Source organism: Heloderma suspectum, chromosome 4 (assembly GCF_057233095.1).
Source record: "Heloderma suspectum isolate Gila_16-S chromosome 4, 16-S_ref, whole genome shotgun sequence".
In the NCBI taxonomy this organism is placed as follows: domain Eukaryota; kingdom Metazoa; phylum Chordata; class Lepidosauria; order Squamata; family Helodermatidae; genus Heloderma; species Heloderma suspectum.
The window spans coordinates 252,727,332-252,742,956 of NC_139461.1; the positions used below are offsets into that span (position 1 = coordinate 252,727,332).

The following is a 15,625-nucleotide window of genomic DNA, read 5'->3' on the forward strand; positions in this document are numbered from 1 at the left end:
CTGGAAGTTGACAACATCGTGTAAAGACTAGCAAACATCCATGAGCTACTAATCTTGATTGCACAATGTAAGCCTTTGTAGAGAAGCTCCTCGTTCAATGCCATAGGATGTGGTGAGGGTCATTAGACTGGAGGACACTCAGCTCCAACAGACAGTTGCCCTGGGACTGTGCAACTAAAGGGCAGCCCACTCTGGTGTCTGCCATCAGCCAGGGTGAAAATGAGATTCTGACTTTGCCCCAGTGGGTGAGAGAGTGTAACCAGAGCTAAGTTAAGGCTATTTAAAAGTTCAATGTATTTGAAAATATATTTTAAAACTTAAGCAAGAAAACAATGAATGTTCTTTAAACAAATAAAAACATGCCACACAAGAAGTCTTAAGATATGAATGGTTGATAGAGAAAAGTAAATGCAAAAGAACATCACATACAGAAGTAGAATGTGAAACTGGCAATGATTACAAAGTAAGTATGTAATAATTTATTACAGTCAATTGACCAGCAAAATAGATTTACAATATTATACAAAAACCATAGAAAATAACAATTACTAAACTAAGGAAGAGCACATTGTTGTTATTTATTCGGTCAGTCGCTTCCGACTCTTCGTGACTTCATGGACTAGCCCACGCCAGAGCTTCCTGTCGGCTGTTGCCACCCCCAACTCCCTCAAGGTCAAGTCCGTCATCTCCAGAATATCATCCATCCATCTTGCCCTTGGTCAGCCCCTCTTCCTTTTGCCTTCCACTTTCCCTAGCATCAGCATCTTCTTCAGGGTCGCCTGTCTTCTCATTATGTGGCCAAAGGACTTCAGTTTTGCCTTTAATATCATTCCCTCAAGTGAGCAGTCTGGCTTTATTTCCTGGAGGATGGACTGGTTTGATCTTCTTGCAGTCCAAGGCACTCTCAGAATTTTCCTCCAGCAGCACAGTTCAAAATAGTTCAAATAGTTCAAAATGATATGATAGTTCAAAAGCATCTATCTTCCTTCACTCAGCCTTCCTTATGGTCCAGCTCTCGCAGCCATAGGTTACTACGGGGAATACCACTGCTTGAACTATGTAGACCTTTGTGGTCAGTGTGATGTCTCTGCTCTTAACTATTTTATCAAGATTTGTCATTGCTCTCCTCCCAAGAAGTAAACGTCTTCTGATTTCCTGGCTGCAGTCAGCATCTGCAGTAATCTTTGCACCTAGAAAGACAAAGTCTGTCACTGCCTCCACGTTTTCTCCCTCTATTTGCCAGTTCTCAATCAATCTTGGTTTTTTTGAGGTTTAACTGCAACCCAGCTTTTGCACTTTCTTCTTTCACCTTTGTCATAAGGTTCCTCAGCTCCTCCTCGCTTTCAGCCAACAAAGTGGTATCATCTGCATATCTGAGATTGTTAAAGTTTCTTCCAGCGATTTTAATTCCAGCCTTGGATTCATCAAGACCAGCACGTCGCATGATGTGTTCTGTGTACAGGTTGAATAGGTAGGGTGAGAGTATACAACCCTGCCGTACTCCTTTCCCAATCTTAAACCAGTCCGGTGTTCCGTGGTCTGTTCACCGTTGCTACTTGGTCGTTATACAGATTCCTCAGGAGGCAGACAAGATGACTTGATATCCCCATCCCACCAAGAACTTGCTGCAATTTGTTATGATCCACACAGTCAAAGGCTTTAGAATAGTCAAATATAAAGTCGTCTCTTAGGTTGTTGGAAGAGAGTGTTTGTTATGCACAGTGAGTTGTCTTGGCAAAATTCTATCAGCCTATGTCCTGCTTCATTTTGTTCTCCCAGACCATGCTTGCCTGTAATTCCAGGTGTCGTTTGACTACCCACCTTAGCATTCCAGTCTCCTGTAATGAAAATAACATCTTTTTTTGGCATACTATCCAGTAGGTGCTGCAGATCCTCATAGAACTGATCTACTTCTGCTTCTTCAGCATCTGTGGTTGGGGCGTATATTTGGATCACTGTGATGTTAAATGGCTTATCCTGAATTTGAATTGAGATCATTCTGTCATTTTTTGGATTGTATCCAAGCACTGCTTTAGTCACTTTATTATTAATTATGAAGGCTACTCCATTTCTTCTGCGGTCCTCTTGTCCACAGTAGTAGATCTGGTGGTCATTTGATGTGAAGTGGCCCATTCCAGTCCATTTCAGTTCACTGACACCCAAAATGCCTATATTTAATCTTGACATCTCCCCAGTGACCACATCTAATTTGCCCTGGCTCATAGATCTTACATTCCAGGTTCCTATGGTGTGTTGATCTTTAGAACATCGGATTAGTCGTTCACCACCAGCACCGTTGGCTGCTAGCCATCCTTTCGGCTTTGAGCTAGCTGTGTCATCACATCTGGGGCTAGTTGAACTTATCCTCTGTTCCTCCCCAGTAGCATTTTGACCATCTTCCGACCTGGGACTCCCATCTTTCGATGGTATACTGACATATCTCTGGTTGTACTGATCCATTTAGTTTTCATGGCAAGAATACTGGGGTGGGTTGCCATTTCCTTCCCCAGGGATTGTATTTAGTCTGACCTCTCTGCCATGACCTTCCTATCTTGGGTGTCCCTTCACGGTTTAGCTCATGATGTCATTGAGGTGCTCAAGCTCCAGCACCACGACAAGGTAACGATCTCCTTTGCTGAAGAAGGAAGCGCACATAGCACAAAGTATATATAATAAAACCTCAAATTAAGGCCTGGCGTATTTTAATTGCTACTGCACAGAATTTGGCAACGTTGAGAGTGATGTGTGTTTTTACATTTGAAAGAAGTAAATAAACATAAAAGGTGTCTAGATGTCCTGGCAATTTAATTAAAATGGTTCAATAAACCCTTACGTGCATCCTGATAAAAAGAACAGTATAGGAGAACATGAGATACTGTTTCAATCTCCCCTGACCCACATGGGCACTTATATTCACGGTAAGGAACTTTTCTATATCTACCTTCAAGGACTGGTGAGGGAAGTGAGTTACCTCAGGCTAATATGAAAGTTCTGCAATTTTTTTTGAACCGAGAGTGTAACAAGGTATTTTTCCAGATGAAGAGGCCAGAGCACTCTGTCATATAGACTGGGATGGGAGATTGATCCTGAATCCTGTTGATGGTCTGCGTCAGCAAGACGTTGTCTAAGTAGCTGCCTGGCTGTTTCATATCCCATCAGGGAATATGGTGAAAAACCGTAGGACTGTAGCTTTTGATATAATTTATTGAAACATGCAGATTGAAAACTATCATAAAGAATTAGCAGGTCTAGGCCAACTGAGAAAAAGTACACTTCAGCCAGATGTTAAAAATTGTGAGCCAGACCCTGGTATCAACCTTTTGAAGTCCAGCCTCCAGACGTAGAATTACATTGGAGAGGCACCGTGGAGTTTGGAGAATGGCCCTCAAAAATGTAGATTGAAATACTTCGAGGGTGGAAAAAAGTGTAATATGGTCCAATTTGTACACTGTACAAATCCTTTGGCCTTAAAAAGCTTTATTGTCACTGGAATATAGTGGCCGCCTCTAGCGCAAATTTTTTTTAATATAGCACAAACAAAGAAAATACATATGTACTACTCATGAACCACACAGGTTATTTTACACTATGCAAAAGAAACTACAGTTTAACTCTTGCTAAGAACTATTAGAAAACAATGTTAGGAAATCTGTATTGAAGTATCAAATGGAATAACTATGACATATAAAAGTTATAGTTGGCCCAACTAGCAGCAGTTTGAATTGTTACTTAGCTTCACGTAAATTTCCACAAGGCCAAACTAGTCAAATGCAATGTCTGAAGCTTTCAACTATATTGCAGTATAGTCTAAACCTTCAGCGGAAAGGAAAGAGGAAAATAAAAAGAATGTATAGCTACCGATCCCAAGCAGAGATCTGAAAAACAGGCTTTTGTGGATGCAGAGGAAAGTTGAAAGAGACTTCTCCCAGAGTCGAAGGTGTAGGACTCAGCAAAGTCCAGACAGGAGAATTAATCCAGGTAGGAAGTAGAGAGAATGTTTTAAAATGGAAAAGGGTAGTGAAGTCTGAGCCTCACCAGTAGGGATGGATGGACTCACCCAAGTCCGAGGTCAGCAGGCGCTCGAGGAGCCTCCGCTGCTGTCCACCTGTGTCGGGCTGCGCAAGCCCCTAGAGGGCTCGGTGAGTGGTCTGGGAGCACACTGCAGCTGCCTGCTCCTCTATGCAAGCTTCCATTTTAACACAAAATGGGTGCTCTAGATTTATTGTATGTTTAATGTTGCATGCAATAGTGTCCATAAAGGGCCATTTCTGCAACATTAGAGGCCTCTTGCATGGCTTGGCGGGCAGGAGCAGTGGCTTGCTGAGCCAGGCTCAGGAGCATGAGCGGGAAGTGGGGAGTCCAGCAGACTCCCCGACCCAGTCAGGCACCCACGACATCCCTACTCACCAGTGAGAAAAATAAAATAGTGGGAGAAAACTGAGCTGCTCAGGAGCCAGGCATCTAGCCCCAAAGAGCTAGCTCAGAAACGATGGCCAGTTGCAGCCTTAAAAACTGAAAGAGAGACATGGTCAAAGAAAGAAATTCTGTGTTATCTCAAACATAAAGTATTCTTGCAAACTAAGGACCAAAGGGTCCCCAAATTAGCAAAAATCCATTAGCAAAAACTGGAGCTGTGCTAGGGGTGGACAGACTCACCTCTGTCCATGCCATCAGCGCTCACCAAGCTGCCGGCCGTCCACCCACCACTGTTCAGCTCCCTGGATGAGCCACCACATGGTCTGCAGGCGCCCAGCGGCCCCTCAGTAAACTGCCATTTTGCATAAAAATAACGGCTCAGGTTTCCCCATAAATGTAATGTTGCATAAATGGTAGGGCTGTGCCGGGATACCTCTCCCTCCGACTTCAGAGGCTGATTCAGAGCTTCCAAATCAGCCCCAACCTGCCTCAGCTTGATCCAGAACTGGGCCGACCCACTTCAGCCACTGGATCCAAAGTGCAATCCAGACAGCTGAAGCGCTCCCTGCAGGAACCCCACGCCCCTCTGCACAAGCCCCCTGCTCCTTACCTGGACCCATGGGGAGCACCCACAGCCATCACCATCTTGGAGGGAGTCACCATTTTCTTTTAAAATGGCAGCTCTCTTCTTCTTTCAGTAATTGAATGTGGCATAGACTGCAATCATAAAGGGGCCACCTATGCAACATTATAGGCTGGGTGGGTGGCTGTCCAGATCAGGCTGCAGTGGTCCAAAGTGCTTAGAATCGATCTGACCCATTTTGGACTGCTTTGGCCCTGCTCTGGAACTGGACTGCTTGTCCAAATCACTCCAATCTGCTTCAGGCTTCAAACCAAAGCAGTGCACAGTCCTAGTAAATGGTGTCCATAAAGGGCCATTTATGCAACATTATGGGCGTAAATGGACCATTTACACCTGTAATGTTGCATAAATGGTCCCTTTACAGACACCATTCACATAACATTACATTTACGGAAAACCCAAGCTACCATTTTTTCGCAAAATGGTGACTTGCTGAGGGGTCGGGTGAGTGTGGCAGCTCTGTGTATGGGGTCTGGGAGGCTGAGCAGGGGCGAATCCGCTACACTCCACCCCCTCTCGCACTCCCATGACATCCCTTAGTTATGCAAATGGAACAAACAAAAGAAAGAACTGAAAACAAAGTCCCCCTCCTAGGCTTCAGTCCCTTTTGTTTGGATTCACTGACTCCCCCAAACTTTTCCTGCTTTTTGACTGGCCCTTTTCTTTATTTTCAGTTGCCAACTAGAAATTTGGTTCTGGATTGGTGAAAACAGTCTTTTAAATATAGTTTTAGGCAGCTGATGTTACCTTAGGTGCTATCAGGGTATACAGGAACATTCTGGACTCATGATGAAGCTGCTAGCTGTGAGGAATAACAAATATTGTAACTTCTCCTCAGACTGGTCTGTTTTTGTACACCTTCTCCACAGGTTTGTCAGCATGACTGCCTGCAACTCAGACTCCAGGCAGCAAAACTTTCTGTCCTCAAAGAAAGACAGGCTGGCTTGTGAACCAAAGTTTCACTCCCATTCTATTCCATGGCTTTTGTATAAGCCCTCTGTTCCTAGCACTTGAACCCCAAAAGGGACCTGAGTAACACAGGGAATAATATAAAAAAGGGGGAAACCAACCTGGTCCATCCATCACCCAGAAAAGGAGCAGCTGCAGAGAACATGCTTTGTCCCTCCTGGCCAGGAAGAACACTTATTATAACCACCACAGTAGTGATGGTTATGTTAAGGTCCACCAGTAAATTGAGCATTGAGCCCTTTTAAATGATGAACAGTGGGTTGAATCATTCTAACCTTTATAAAAATGAAACTGTTTCACCAATTTTTCCAAAATTTTCAGGATCCTGAAAGAAGTGTTCATTGTACATACCCTGAAAATGTCAGGATGATTGGTGACCACTTGAGGGAGAAAGAGCAGTTTAAAGACAAAAAAAGCAATAAACAAACCCATAACACCACCCCTCCCTGTGCCAAAAATGACTTTGAAAAAAAGTGTTGGCAACCATTTTGTAGTCACAGCTCCTGAAGAGACCAGAGGGTTTTACCTGAAACAATTGTGGCATACTATTCTTCTTGTATTGCAGAATTTCATTTATTAATTTCATTTAGTCTTTAAAATATGCTGTTTTACATGTAATGACAGTCAGTAGGACTAACCATAAGCCTCGGCATGCTCAGTACCCCCCTCTACCTCCCCCATCACAGCTGATTTAGAATGTGGAGAAGGTGGAAAAAAAACCCTGCCATGTACTTCATATTATTAGTGGCTGAGAAGGAGAAAGATAATATAATGGGGTGGGGGGTGAATCTGTGGGAAAGATGGGTGGTGTGGAGGGGGCCCTGGATTCTGCTGGGAACCCAACACATGAGGAGGACTCTCCTCACACCAATTCTCCAGCAGATCCAACCCCGCACCCCCCCCCCGCACCCAAGCCTGCCAAACAGCCCACCAAGCAGAACTTGATAAAAGCTACAAAGACTCCTTGAGTTCTACTGAATATAATATATAACCACTATATATTACTCGTTATAGCAACAGTGCTGTGTTAGTCTTGAGGCAAGGGGAGTGATAAAAGGGGGAGTGGACCAATTCAGTTGCTTCCAGGAAATGTGAGCAGAAATTCAACTGGGAAAGCTGGTAGGTCTATCACTCTATGAGATGTTTGGGATGAGGCTGATGAACATCTGCCTTCACTGATAGGAGCTGGGAGGATGCCTTGAGTTCTACTGAAGGGAGTAAGTTATAGTAGTTAGAGTCATGCATGTTTACTTTTAAAAAATCTCACTTAGGGGAAAAAGTGAAATCAGACGATAAAATTGAAGATGTATATAGAGTGTTTCCTATGCATTTGTTATTTTGTGGGAAAGTATGTGTATGTGTGTTGGGGGGTTGTTGCATCATCACATATTAAACTTCACAGTGTGATATCTCTAAGGGCACACCAGGAAATGTCTAGCCAGGAGCCAGTAGTAGCTGTGAAAAGACTGTCAACAGCAAGCCATTTGAGTTTTTCTCTTCCCACCCATCTCCTCCACTCCCCATTTTCTCCTTGACAAAAGAGGAAAAGGAATTTAAAAGTAAGAACAAGCCACTGTATTGTTTGCTAAAAAGACAAAAATAACCACCCCACACCTTCAAACTTTCCTCAAAGTCTTAAGAATTTTGCAGCGCCTAGGAGAGGGAAAATCAAGACAAATGGAGATGAACCAGTTCAAAAATTAATAGTCCATCCTTTAATCAGAAGTAGTAGGGCACCATGAACAAGACAGTTCAGCTGGCTTTTTTGTTTTGTTTTTGAAGAGGCAGCCATGTTTTCCCTCACAGTGCACCTTTGCATGTGCCAAGGTGCAGTTTGGGAAAACAAAGATCTCAGCAGTAAGTATGACTCAGCTTCAAGTTCTCTATGAGTTTCTCAAACCTACTCAAAAAAATTATTCACCTGAACCTCAAAAGTGACAAATATGGGCCCAGTTTCACATTTCTGAGAATGTGGATGAAAAAGTGTAAGAGCATTCTTTGCCCAGCCATTGTGTTTCCCATCCCAGCAGATCCAAGCCTCCCACCCCACCAAACAGCTATTTGGTGGGCTGGCGGGGAGAAGGGTAAGATTCTGCTCAGGAACGGGACTCTTCATGAGGTGGACTCTCCAAGCAGATTCAGGCCTCCCCCCCCACACACAGGTCTTTGCCAAAGACCCAAACAGGTCTTTGGCAGGCTGATGGGGGTGGGCAATTGTGGTATGAGATTAACCAAGCAATCCTATATATGTCTACTCAGAAGCAGGTCCCATTGAGTTCAATGGGGCTCAGTCCCAGGTAAGTAGGTATGGGATTACAGCCTAAATAAAAAAGAGTTTCAAGGAACCTAGAAATTTTGGAAAGCAGTGATACCTGAAGCACAGATGGAGACTATCCCCACTTGGAGGTAAAGTGGAATGATAAATTGTAAAGGAAATATTTTCCTATTTTATTCATTAATAATTAATTCATTTTATTGTTGTACATTCCAGTATAAGTGCATTTTTAAAGTGCCATTTATTACATTGGATTTTCCATTAATTTACAGTGCAAACATATATGTGTCTACTCAGAAGTAAGTCACACAGTACAATGGGGCATACTCCCAAGTAAGTGGGTATAGGATTTCAGGCTTGATACATTATCCGACACAGCATAACTTCTGGGGCCCATTTATTAATTTGACAATGGCTTTGAACTCATCACCCTCACTTTCATTTTATATTAGAGACTGACATGGTGAAAGGTCTAGGTCATGAGTGGCTTGGTTGCCAACAGAATAATATATGCAACTCAATCCCTCTGTTAAACAAACCCATTAAATTCAATTAACACCCCCCCATTTACCGATTGAGAGAGGGAGAGAGAGAGAGAGAGAGAAGAAGCAGAAGTAGTGGTAGTGGTAGTAGTAGTAAAGGCTATTCAGTTTTCAACCAGGCATCAAAAAGCCTTAACAACACATCCTCCTTTGGATGCAGTTTGTAACAATGGTGGTGGGGAAACACACACTGAAGGCCAGAGCTATGCAGCTAAGGTGTAATTTGGCTCTGTATATATAAAAAAATTATACAGAGAGAGTTGAAGACCATATAGAGCAGCAGTAATCTCCAACTTTTTCAGACCTAGGGCCCAGCTTCAGTGCAAACATGCTTTTGGGGACCCTTCACTTAACTTTATTTATTTTTACTATATATTTGTGTGGTGGTATTGCTGCCCACCACTTAGATCACACTGTAATCCAGTTGTAGGTCCTCCTGATTCACTTGCTGACAACCAGTGGAACTAGGGTGCCTATGTGTCTTACTTTACAAAGTACAGTCCTCTATTTGAAGGCTTCCTCTGTTTGAAGGGCTGCATGGTCCCAAGACTGGTTTAATGATAACCATAAAAAAAGGAGAGCAGGGACCTTGAGCAGCAGAACTGTGTAGGCACATGGTTCATGTGGGGCAGTATCCAATACTGTCACTGCATGTCCGCTTGTTCTATTGCACCCATGGGTGCAGCGACAGTACTAAAGCAACCCCAGAAACAAGCGGAAATGCTCATTTCCGGAATGGAACAGGTCAGTAGAGCTCCCTTCTGCAAGCTCCACTGACCCACCCCATTCCAGAAATGAACATTTCCACTCATTTTTGGTTGCTTCAGGAATTGCTAGCGTCCCACTGTGCTAGCAGTGGGTGCTACTAGTGTGCAGGTAGCATTGGATACTGCCCATAGTGATAGTCTTCCCTGCTAAGGTGACATGTATTTTATTTCTATTTAAATGATAGAATTTTTTTTTTTTTTGCATTTGTATCTATACATATACACTAACATATGCAAATGTTATGTAAGTATGCCCCCTTTTGTTCTCTTTTTTGGTGATGCATAAGTGGGTACCATAAATGGTATGGAGGTAACACTGGCAGTGGTTTGGCTGTCTGAGGAGAAGCAGAAAATGGTCTGTCGTCCCCCCCCCCCACCTCAAGGTGCATAGTAGCCAATGTTGGTCAAGTTATTTCGGCACTTACTAACAAGTTTTGTAGTGCTTCTCAGATTTGCAATTCTGTTTGATCATAGAAGACTGCAGCACAAAATAAAAAGTGTGTCTTCCTTTCTTTTGTAGATTGACGTGCCACTTGTCAACTGGTGTCCTCAAAGCAGCTCACAACATTTATAACTCACATTGTTATATTAAAAACCGCACACTTAAAACAAAATGACACCAGCTGGAGATACAGCAAGTGCTGGGTGTTTTCTTTGCCTGCCTCCTTCCTTCTCCTCTTCATTCCCTCAGGGCACTTGGTGGTAAATGACCTTGTGATGTATATCACAGATACCAGTGATACCTCTTATCATACCACCTTCCATGCTTTAGGGGGTGGGATCATTGATCTTTCTCCAGTCTTAGTAGAACTAGCTTCAAGTGATTAACATCAAACCAACATTTCAAAATCATGAGATGAATTTTGAAAGCCTAGGATTTTAAACTTCTATTAAAACTGTTGAGCTTTAAGGACACAAAATGACTTCTTGTCAATACTACTTGTCAATTTTGTATTGGCTGCTGTCAGTTTTTTTAATTTTCCCAAGAAAAGGGGAAAACCAATGACAATACAACATTGACAGGGTAATTGTATGCATGTCTACTCAGAAGTAAGCCCTACTGAGTTCAATTGGACTTAGTCGCAGGTAAGTGTGTCTAGGACTGCAGCCTCAGTTGATAATATAAATAACCAATAGGGTTTGGGGCAAAACGTCACACTTCAAGTGTCCCCCAAACTGATCATTAGATGTGAGTCTCCCAGCTTTTTTGCATTTGATTTTTTTTTTTTTTTAATCACTGGCATGGATATAGTAAAGGATATTGCTTTGGCCCAGTACTGTGGTTCTTGTGATACAACTGGTTTGCTTTGGCTGCAGTCCACCAAAAGTTGCAACATGTGTAGCTGCCATACTGAGTCAGGTCACGGGTCCATCTAGCTCAGTACTGCCAACTCTGGTTGGCAATAGTTCCCCGAGTTCTCAGGTAGAGATTCTCTTCAGTAATTAAATCCTTAAATAGGAGATGTTTGTACTGACTGTGAGATCTTCTGCATGCAAAACATGTGCTGTAACACTGAGTTATAGTCTCTCTCTCTCTAACACTGTATTGGTTTATGGCATTGTCTTCTCTTTCTTCGTAGGGATGGGTGAGAATTTTATTTCAGTTCAGTTTTGATAAGAATTTACCAAAATGTCCCATATTCAGGGCAAAAAGAACTTGGGATTTTTTAAAAAATAGAGCATGGGAGAAACCAAACATGACAGATTTGTCCATCCAGGCCCAGGTCTTTGAGTACTTTGCTTTTAAAAGTCTGGGTGTGAATTCCTTGTGTTTTCAACCATGTTAGTGCTTAATTAGGGCTTCCACCTCTTCTTTCTGATAGGCCTCTCGTCTTTACCAGCTATATGGCAGGCAGGTACAACATGATCCTCTCCATGCTCAAAACAGCTGTACCTGTTGAATCTGTACCTATTGAAACAGCTGTACCTGTTGAATCTGGCTGGTACAAATGGGTAAGAATTTCATTCCACTTCATTTTGTAGGGTTTACCAAAATTCGCAAAGTTCTTCATATTCAGGAGAGAAAGAATGTGAGTTTTAAAAAATCTGAATGTGACAGAAAGCGAAACTGACAGATTCATCCATCTCTAGGGTTTTTTGCACGTATCCCTATTCACCTATCCCAGCTTCTTTAAATAAACCCAGTTTTAAAATCTATTTTATTGTTTTAGTTCTGGGGCACCAGCAAAACCAGATTTCTCTCTACTTCCTTGAATTTTGAGGTTGGGACCATACTTAAGCTATTACTATTTTCTGTCTACTTCTGGCAACATCTTTGTGAAGAAACAGATACTCATGCAGATTACATTTCACAGGCAATGTATTACTGAAAAGACAGGTTTCGGTTTTGGTGGCATGCACAAATTAAGCAACCAGAACCATGACCAGGAAGTTTCTTTATGCTTAATATGATGAGGGGTCTGCCTGTTAAGCATCTTTTGAATCATTAATGAACCCTAAGGCTGACATATGCAGTTTACTGGTAGAAAGGAACAAATCTTGAGGAGACACAGAGATGAGTAACAGGGTCCTAAAAGTCTCAGTGGTTAACCCTGGCCTACTCATTTCAGTAACTGCTTTCTATAGCCATGTTCAATATCAGCATGGCTCTCAATTTACTAAAATGCTACTACCTAGAACATCAACATATGCAAGTTCACAGCAAGTAGAAACATTGAAAAGAAACTGCCATCATCCTCAAGCAGGATAGCCAGTGGTCAGGGGTGGCAAGAGTTGTAACCCAGAACATCTGGGGTTGAATCCAACATCCTCATTGTGCCCATGGAATGGATGCTACTTACAGAACAGGACTTCTGCATCCTCTCCTTCCCTCCACAGACCCTCAGGCACCCACCAAATCTGCTCTGGAAGGACAAATGGAGAGCCCCACATTGGGGAAAGGTGACAGATGCTGCATTAACTTTAGTCTGCACTATCTTAGCCAATGATACTTAAGACATGGTATGCTGTGATGTTATGAAGTCATAGCAGCTGCACTGCAACATGAAGATGCTTACAGATTCTAAGGCAGCATGCATTTCTGGTTTTACAAAAATGTTAACATTTGAGGGGAGTTTTAGGACTACATCAAAATAAGAGGAATTTTGGAGCACTAATCATGTCTTTTCAGCCAGTCCTGTTTTTTTGTGTTGAACTGTGGAGCATAGAAGAATAAGAACTGAAAAAGAATGATATGCTATGTTTTCTGTAATTCATCGCTTGACACATTATGGTGTCAAGCCTCTACAGTTTTAAGACATTGGTTCTCATGATTGGTTCTTATAAACTCTCCTGAGTTTATAAGAACTCAGTTGCTGTTTGAAAGCTTTTAGTGAGAAAGATTCATATCTTTAATGCATTTATAAGTATGATGATTGCTGAAGAACTACAGGTATGCCTGGGCTTTCTCAGAGCTTCTCATAATGGTCTTTCATTAGAGCAACACTTCTGAAGTACAAGGTGGGTGTGTTTAGAGGAACATGCATTGTGGAAAGGGTAGGCCAGCGCCATTGTGCGTGTGTGCATGTGTGTGTGTGTGTGTGTGTGTGTATATATATATATATATATATATATATATATATATATATATTAAAGGTAATGTTTTATATTACACTCCTTAAATTCTTATAACTCCAGCACCATGACAGGGGTGTGCTTATCCACCACTCTAGCGGGCAATCCTATATGTGTCTATTCTGAAGCAAGTCCCATTAAGCTCAATGGGACTTACTCCTAGGTAAGTGAGTTGCCATCTAAGTGTTTCTCAAAATGTTGGTATTTCTGGAATTACAGCACATCTTACCTGACTTGGCAAAGAGGATTGCACTGGGCAGGGCTTGGCAACTTTGGGGAGTCCAGGGGCTACTTTCAACTCCCACTCTTGGATTGCACTCCTGCTTTTGCGCTGCCAAATTCATTGACAGCAAAAAAAACACCACCACCACCCACTACAGAGATCTGTGCAGGACAAATTTAGCTTGCCACTGAAATTTGGCAACAAACAGCAGATTTGTTGCCACTGCCACAAATTTTGACAGCACAATAGTGGCAGCGGGGGTTGATGGGGGCAGCATGGGGGGGGAGCAGCATGGCTATGTGTTGCCAGTTCCTTCTCTTGGGCCTCCAAACTGACTTTAGGATGCTGTGCTGCTGAGCCATCAGCCTTCTTGTTCTCTTCTAACCCCCACGTGTGCCACATAAGTACCCTTGCCTTACGCTCTGCTGGGCAATGGGACAACAGATGGCACTAATACTACCAGGGGTGGCAGCTGAATCTCCAAGCACAGTCCCAAACTGTTGCCAGATCCTGGTAGTGGAGCATGTGTGACTGGTGGCTGCCAGTGAGAAGTCTCAGGTCCAGTTGTATGTTCCATTCTGTGGATACAGCAGCACACAGGCCTTGGATGTTTAGGGATATCTGTGCAACAAGCTCCATAACTCCTACAATTCTGATCAGGATATGCTTATTTATTGTATTTGTATCACCCTCTCCCTCCCAGGAGTTTAGAGCAACATCCATGGGAGTTATTCCATTTTATCTTCACACAAGCCTGTAGGTAAAGTGGAGAGAGGTTGTCTCAAGGTCATCTAGTGAACTTCTTGTTGAGCAAAGATTTTAACCAGGTCTGGCTGATCCCACTTCAACACTAGCTCTTATAAGGAGATGTCATTATAATTCACCAGCTGAATGTAACTAAACTGGAAATTCATTTGTCACGTGCACTGTACATATATAGAGATATACATACATATTTTTGAATTCTCAGTTAGATGTGTTTTTTGGTCTACTTTGGAGAATACTGAATTTAGCTATCTAGGAGAGGCATCCTCAAACTGGAGGAAGTAACTAATCAAGAATATGCCATCCAGAACTACCAGCATCTATGATAATGGGAATTGTTTGAGGGGGAATAAGATGTACTCCAAACGTTAGGTAATACTACTCAACTGAGTTTCTAAAATTAATATTGACTTTCTAAAATGAATCTACAGGTTTGTTAATATAAAGACTAGCATGCTTTCTTGAATACTGTTCTCCACCTTCTCCACAAGTGATCCATGATTAGTGCCAGAAGCAAGTTTTGCTAATGACTGCCTTTTAAAGAATATTTTCAAAATTAGCCATTGCTTCTTCATCACAGAATGCTTTAGTGCAACCTGGGATATTTTAAAGAAGGACAATGTAATCTAATGAGTTTCCTCCATTGTCAGCTCAAGACTAACAAACAGCAGTCTAGGTTTCCATCATGCCCTCTACCAGAAATATCTTTTTACACCCCTGCCTTTTTTTAAAAAAACGTCCAGCTTTAAGAAGAGTTTTGTGGAACTACTTCATGAATTTTTCTTGGTGATCCTAGTAAAAGTACTGTTTTACTGTCTCTTTTTGTGTAGCTTGGAGGATCAAAAATCACATTAAAGTTACCTTTTACTTCTTTTCACACACTGTTATTACTCAAATACTCACCACATCTAAAGGATTGAAAAATGTTATGAAAACTGAAACACACTGAGTTGTACTGAAACTAAGATGTCTGTCCTTCTTCACGTGGAAAGTGTCTTCTATTCACTGCTGCGTGTGTGTGTGTGTGTGTGTGCGTGTGTGTGTGCGTATGTACCCATACAGAGAGAGAGCTGTGAGTAGAACATATCCACAAGCACACAAGCGCACGAGCACATACACGCGCTCACACACACACACACTTAGGGATGTATTAATTTTGTAAAATCCATTCAGTCTGCATTTCAGATTGTCAAGTGCCTTTTGTTCTGTTGTCCACTCATTGGTGGAAACATTTTTACCCGCAATTTTTTGAATTTGCACAAATTTTGTGCAAATTCACACATGCAAAAATGCGCACCCCCAATGTGCAAATCTCCCCAAAATGAGCAGATCCCTCCAAAATGCACATTTTTCTACAACTAAATTTGTGTAAAATTCCAGAAAGTGAAAAAAACCAGTCCACAAGTCCATGGAATCCGTGCAGTTCAGGAAAAGCTGGTCCACTGCCTGGTC

The 15,625-nt window shown here is 42.2% G+C and overlaps 1 protein-coding gene across 1 annotated transcript in view; it reads left to right on the plus strand.

The window, feature by feature from the left end:
• Positions 1–4,043: 4,043 nt before the first annotated feature.
• Positions 4,044–15,625, plus strand: part of LOC146348523 (interleukin-20-like) — a 40,934-nt gene continuing 29,352 nt past the window's right edge. Inside the window, exons 1-3 of the mRNA XM_084851671.1 lie at positions 4,044–4,139; positions 5,734–5,762; positions 11,436–11,565. Coding sequence (XP_084707797.1) covers positions 4,044–4,139; positions 5,734–5,762; positions 11,436–11,565 — 255 coding nt within the window. The remainder of the gene's footprint in view (positions 4,140–5,733; positions 5,763–11,435; positions 11,566–15,625) is intronic.